Source organism: Mandrillus leucophaeus, unplaced genomic scaffold, assembly GCF_000951045.1.
Source record: "Mandrillus leucophaeus isolate KB7577 unplaced genomic scaffold, Mleu.le_1.0 Scaffold377, whole genome shotgun sequence".
NCBI classification, from domain to species: Eukaryota; Metazoa; Chordata; class Mammalia; order Primates; family Cercopithecidae; genus Mandrillus; species Mandrillus leucophaeus.
Genome location: NW_012103998.1, coordinates 784,938 through 791,986, shown reverse-complemented (window position 1 = coordinate 791,986; position 7,049 = coordinate 784,938). Strand labels below are relative to the sequence as shown.

The following is a 7,049-nucleotide window of genomic DNA, read 5'->3' as shown; positions in this document are numbered from 1 at the left end:
AAGGAACTTAGACCCAGATTGCCTTTGTGTGGTAGGATTATTGAGGAAGATGGAGCTTTCTTTTTCTTTTTTTTCCCATGGATTTTGGAATTTTCCAATTAAAAATAATTACTATGCATTATTTTTATAATTAGTAAATAATGAAATAGGTGCAATACTTTTAAATATATGCATAAGATGTTAAAGATATTTAGCAGTATTCAGAATCTGCATGAGTTGTTTTCTAAAGGGATGTTAGTGGGTGCCATAATTGTCACAAATCTTCATAAATCCTGGGGGTGGGAGGAAAGAGAAGACATATATTTTGTAAAATCTCCCCAGATATTTTGCTGTGTGCTGCCTATGAATTGAATATACTTAGTTCATCTGTTATTACTGTTGCTCTGATTCTAACTAATATGAGATCCAATGTCTTCTGACCCTTCCCATTGTACCACTTACTTATATGATATCCGAGTTTGTGGTCTGGGAGGCCAGCAGTCAAGAGGAAGTTTATCTTCTCTTAGAACTAGGTGCTTTCTGTGTAGCTAGGATATGTGGTCTTTTGCATGGGGAGTGATTCTGCAGTTAAGACAGTGGTTCTCAACCCCAGGGTAATTTTGTCCCTCAGGGGACACTTGGCAATGTCTGGCGACATCTCTAGTTATCACAACTAGGATGCTACTGGCATCTAGTGGGTAGAGGCCAAGGTTGCTGCTAAACATTCCTCATTGCACAGAACAGCTACCTAAAACAAAGAATTATCCAGCCCAAGACATGAATTGTGCTGAGGTTAGGTAAGACCAGGCTCCGAGTAACTTTTAGAAGGGTGAAGAAAGGAATACTTCAGTTCTTTTCTCAAATCTACTATAATTTTATATGCACATATATGATACTATACATTTTTATTATTATTACTATTCTCTTAATTTAAAGAGTAAACACAATGTAGACTACAATCAGGAAATATCAATAACTGTTCTTGGTATGACCAATGTCTTATGCATTTCAAGTGTCATCAGTCTAAGTCATCAACCAATATTTATCTCCACCATCCAAGAAATAAGTTTTTTTTTTTGTTTGTTTTTGTTTTTGGGAAAAAAAGGCTTTCTTCAGCTGGGCACAGTGGCTCACTCCTGTAATCCCAATACTTTTGGGAAGCCAGGGTGGACAGATCACTTCAGGACAGGAGTTCAAGACCAGACTGGCCAACATGGTGAAACTCCATCTCTACTAAAAATACAAAAATTAGCCAGGCATGGTGGCACGTGCCTGTAGTCCCAACTACTAGGGAGGCTGAGGCAGGAGAATCGCTTGAACTCAGGAGGGAGAGGTTGCAGGGAGCCAAGATCATACCACTGCACTCCAGCCTGGGCAACAGAGTGAGTGAGACTTCATCTCAAAAGAAAGGCTTTCTTTAACTGGTCTTGAATCTCTTGACATGGAGCAAAAGCGTAAGACTTTGTGGTACTGGAGGGCAATTCAGCATTAAAAGTCTGAACCTTGTTCCTATGCCAGCAGAGGCTGTCATCTGCCATTGCCACAGACAGGTTTAGCCTCCTGTTAGGACTACAAGGGCAGTTGAAGTGAAGGCCACTCTCTGCTTTCTGGCTTCTCGTTTCTGTATTTTTCTGATCTCTGCATCAGGAGAGACCAGCAGGGCCCCCTGCTCTCCCCTGAACCATCTCTTGACTCTCATTTCCAGAGTAATCATTGCCTTATGCTACTTAAGGACTTGCTTTAATCATGTATTTTATGTATATTTGCATGTAATATTTAAATGTATTCAGGAAATAGTCACCTTGGTTTTTATGGAGCGCCCTTAATACTTTTACAGCCTCACTTTATTCTCTTTTACGCCTAAGTATTTATGGAAGGGGAGGAGGGACATTCAAATGACCTGCAGGGACATTTGAAGCTGTACCCTTTCCTCACTCTGTCTCTGCTTCACTCACCTTCTCTCATACATTGTTGAAAAACATTTTAAGTGGTCCTACAAATGATCTATCATAGACTGGGAGTGATTCTGGGGCAAAAATCATCTCTGCTGGACTCTTTCTCTATTGCAGCAGTTACTCCCAAATTAAATCTGTCCTCATTGCTTTAACGAGCTTTCAGGCTTTGCTTTTTTTTGATGTAACACTTTTGAGATATGTTCTAAAGAACAAAGAATATTTCACCAGGGAGGTCAAGGAGATGCCTAATTCAGGAAGAAGTATAAACATTTTACACACTAAATTCTTGGGCCTTCAAGATTTTAAAGGACCTACAAAGATGTTTGAGGCAAAAAAAAAAAAAAAAAAAGAGGGGTAAGGGAGAGAAATGCATAGGAAATTACAAAATGGAGCTAATAAAAATAGCATATTGTGGCCTGGCACAGTGGCTCATGCCTGTAATCCCAGCATTTTGGGAGGCCAAGATGGGTGGATCCCCTGAAGTCAGGAGTTTGAGACCAGCCTAGCCACCATGGTGAAACCCCATTTCTACTAAAAATACAAAAATTAGCCAGGCATGGTGGCGGGCACCTGTAGTCCCAACTACTTGGGAGGCTGAGGCAGGAGAATCGCTTGAACTCAGGAGGCGGAAGTTGGAGTGAGCCAAGATCATGCCACTACACTCCAGCCTGGGCAAGAGACCGAGATTCCATCTCAAAAAAAAAAAAAAAAAGCATAGTGTAACCTCACTTATTATTTAATTTGGGAGTCACCAAAAGAGCTTACTAAATTTCAAAACCATTTGTAAGTTATATTTTCCTCCCTTTGCAAGAATGCCTTAATATGTAAGATGGATGAGATAAACAATCATTAATTAAAAGTTAGGCGTATCTAATTTCAAAAGTAGAATGATAAAAATCAGGAGTCCTGGAATTATATATATGTAACTCTACCACTAATTATTTAATCTTGAGCTTCTGCTTCTTCTTCCAGAATATGAAGGCGTTGACGGTCTCAAGTTCTCTTCTGTTCTGAACAGCTATTCTACAAAAGTTCCCATTCTAGAGACTGACATATTTTTTTCCTCGCCTTAGACTGAAACAACCTCGAGCCAGGAAGATGTTAGATGAAGGAGTAATAGTTGCTCTGGGAAGTGATTTCAATCCCAATGCATATTGCTTTTCAATGGTAATTATTTTTTTCATGTGCCTTTCTGAGCAGACTATCTACCAAGCATATAAATAATTTAAAAATATTTCACTAGCTGTTAAAACAGTGTTAAAAATCTAAAAATACCTTCTGTGAAACAAGAAAAAAAGGGGTAGACAGCAGTGTAATTGGATTTTTCTGTCCCAGATAAATGCCTGCAGGCATAGAGAGGAGAGAAGCTTCTACATGCATTATTTTCTGATTCAGCTTTGAGCATTGTGGTTTTACAATAACCCATTTCCTTTCTCCAGAGAATAGCATAAACTCCAAGAGGTCTTAGTTAGTAAGGGTGGAAGTGAACTTCATTGTGTGCAGTAAGCGGTCTTGAAAAGTTGTCAATAAATATTAAATACACAATCCCTTTAATAAAATAAATCCCTTTAATAAAATAAATCTCTTTTCCAAAATATAAGAACCTTTATGTATAAACTTCGATTTTTCCCATTGCAATTGAGCCAATTCCTCCTATACCTTTAACTGCCTCTATTTGTTGTGCTGTGTTGAGAAATGTTTTAAATTGCAGTGCCATATGTCACTTTCCTCCAACACTTTTCTCTTCCTGCCTTAGCCAATGGTCATGCATCTGGCCTGTGTAAACATGAGAATGTCCATGCCTGAGGCCTTGGCTGCTGCCACCATCAATGCAGCTTATGCACTGGGAAAGTCTCACACACACGGATCGTTGGAAGTTGGCAAACAGGGAGATCTCATTATCATCAATTCATCCCGGTGAGTGTGCTCCCAACTTAGTGTGCTCCCGAATGATCGATCATAGACTAGGAGTGAGTCTAGGGTAAGAATCATCTCTGCTGGACTCTTTCTCTATTGCAGCAGTTATTCCCAAATTAAATCTATCCTCATTGCTTTAATGAGCTTTCTGGCTTTGTTTATTTTTGATATAACACTTTTACCATATGTCCTGAAGAATAAAGAATATTTCGCCTGGGAAATATTTTATATTGTGCCCACTGAAGTATAGAGATGAGGCCTAAATCCCTTTTCCACTAATTATTAGTGTCAGACTCTGTGTGGACTCAGGCACTAGCCAGTCCCCTCTATGTTGACCCCTTTCCAATGAGCAAATCTACTGACAGGCCCTCAACGACAGGGCGGATCAAGTTTTCAAGATCTCTTCATCTGTCTAGTATGTTTTGTAGATTTCCAGGTTTCTGCTCTGTTTACCTGGACTTTGGCTGGGTTGTGCCCTCTGGCGTGTGTTTGTGTTTTTCTGCTCGGCTTCTGATTTTCAACTAGCTCCCAACTCTGGCTTGTCACCCTGGTTCTGATTCATTCCCTCTCTGATTTCTCATGCCGACTGGATCCCAAAAGCTTAAACTTAGTTTTCCTGTTCCTGGTGGCTTATCACTCACCCACCCATAGTCTGTTTGCCACCTGGGCCTCCAGGGTGATATTAGTCTGTTGTCACACTACTAATAAAGACATACCCGAGACTGGGTAATTTATAAAGGAAAGAGGTTTAATTGACTCACAGTTCTACAGGACTGGGGAGGCCTCCCGATCATGGCGGAAAGCAAAGGAGGAGCAATGTCATGTCTTAAATGGCAGCAGGCAAGAGAGCGTGTGCAGGGGAACTCCCATTTATAAAAACATCAAATCTTGTGAGATTTATTCACTATCATGAGAACAGCATGGGAAAGACCTACCCCCATGATTCAATTACCTCCCACCAGGTCCCTCCCACAATGTGGGAATGATGGAAGCTACAATTCAAAATGAGATTTGGGTGGGGACATAGCAGCCAAACCATATCAGGGTCTTACTGTTCCAGATCTACAAGCCGTAAATCCTATGGCTACTTGACTCTTACAAGCCCATTGCAGCCCTTGAACCTCATGTCCTCCAGAGACACCTGCTTTAAAATTCTCTCCATGATCAGAAACCACTTCCTGTATTGAATATAATGCTGATGGTGACATTTATGTATCACTTAATGAAGCAAATATTTTAAGATCAAGTACTTAAATGATATTATTAAATAATGTTTGATTTGCCATAGACCAGTTAGTTATGTACTGTTTTTTAGAAAGCCCAAATACCATTGACTGGGTGTAAATAAATGTGTAGGGAATGCATTTTAAAATTAGCATTTATTGATAAAGTAATAATTTTTACTTGCACACATTGAAGTAATTTTTTTTTTTTTTTCTAGATGGGAGCATTTGATTTACCAGTTCGGAGGCCATCATGAATTAATTGAATATGTTATAGCTAAAGGAAAAGTCATCTATAAAACAAGATAGATTTGAAAAGAAAAGATTTTTTGACTATATGAAATAAGTCAATATAGTTATATTAAAAGTTAAAACACCTTAATATTTACCAGAATTATATCACTTAAACCTAAATGTACTTCAATGTCTTTTTAAGTCACTCAAAAAACCCCAGAGATAGATTTATTTTCATTTAACACATGCATTTGACATATAAACAGGTAAACCTACTGTGATTAAAATCACAAAACATCCAATTATTTCACAAATATTAGTTACAAATATTCTGTAGATTAATAGGATGGGGTATCACAAAAATGCCTTTGTGGGGAAAAGTAGGCTTGACTTAAAATTTCCATTTTGTGTCTGTATTTCACGTTTCAGTTTTTAAACTATATTTAGTGAACATCGGGGAACGGAAAGAAATCTAAGTGATACACCCCAATGAAGCTAAAATATAGCCTTCTGTTAAGCAAATAGTATTTCCTTTCCCCAAATAGTTTATTTTCTAGATGCTTTTCAAATGAATTAATGTCCTCTGATGAAGAGTGTCCTTCCATTTCTAAGGTCTTCTCAATCTCAGCAACAGAGCTTCCTGGCAGCGTTCAAGACACATCATTTAATACACAGGCATAGGGACCTTCCTGAAATGGATGCATTTTTTCTAACTACAATCATGTAAATTTTTTTTGAAATTTAAAAAATTGTTGATTCTTCACATTACAATTGGGTAAAACATATTTTACAGCTCTCAGTAAACGTTTGCTCTCGCTCTTAATGATGTTGTTTCCTTTCAGCCTGGAAGTAGATCAGCAGCGTTGTCTACTCGAGTGTTTTAGGAAATTACAAGATTATTTGTAAAGAGTGGATAATTATTTACATATAAATGGGTGTTTTTAAAAGCTATGTGAGTTGATTTGAAATCTTTTTAAATGTTTCAGTCATCTTTATAATCACAACTGCATTACCAAACTTGGTAAGAAATGATATGAGAAGTAAAGATTGACTCTCCAAATGATCACTAATGTCAGGTTAATAGAGCCTGAATGAAAGAGGCTTTGCTCTAGTCAATATAAAGCAATTCAAAATGCCCCTCATTGGAAGATTAAGGGTAACACTGCATATTGTTGTCATCACGATGGGGTCTCTGGAGCTCTGAACCTCATGCGATTGTTTAAGAAGTCTTGACACAGTGTGAGGGGCACACAGTTGCTGTGTGTGATGGCTCCCTTGTGACCAGTCACCTAGGCACTGTGAGCATTTGGGATGCAGGAGATAGACATAAGGCCAAAACTGAATGTTAGGTCTGCTCTTCCCTGGAACTTAAGCAACACAAGACTAGCTTCTTCTATTGAAGAAACAAGGAGGAGAAGCACATTTGATTTTTCATCTAGCAGGCACTCACTTTAAACAAATAGCATTCATGCCTTTTTTGAATGAAGGCAGAAGACGACATCTACCCTAAACTGCCCTAGTCCTCCCAGGCCAGTGTGCTGCAAGCCGGTGTAACTCACGGGAATTCGCTAGGAATGCGAAACCTCTGGTTGGACCCAGACCTGTTGAGTCGGAATCTGCGTCCTAACAAGCCCCGGGTGATTCACATACACTTTAAGGTCTGAGCAGCTCTGAGTTCTAAGCCCTAGTCACACCAATCTTCACACTGTTCCTTAGGGGACAGTGAGCTGCTCAGGGCCGT

The 7,049-nt window shown here is 39.0% G+C and overlaps 1 protein-coding gene across 1 annotated transcript in view; it reads left to right on the top strand.

Moving 5' to 3' along the window:
- The window catches only part of AMDHD1 (amidohydrolase domain containing 1), a 24,486-nt gene extending 18,355 nt beyond the window's left edge, over positions 1-6,131 (top strand). The window contains 4 exon segments of the mRNA XM_011990310.1: positions 1,993-2,025; positions 2,907-3,101; positions 3,691-3,851; positions 5,293-6,131. Of these exon segments, the coding sequence (XP_011845700.1) occupies positions 1,993-2,025; positions 2,907-3,101; positions 3,691-3,851; positions 5,293-5,383 (480 nt within the window). The 3' untranslated portion in view covers positions 5,384-6,131.
- The last annotated feature ends 918 nt before the right edge of the window (positions 6,132-7,049 follow it).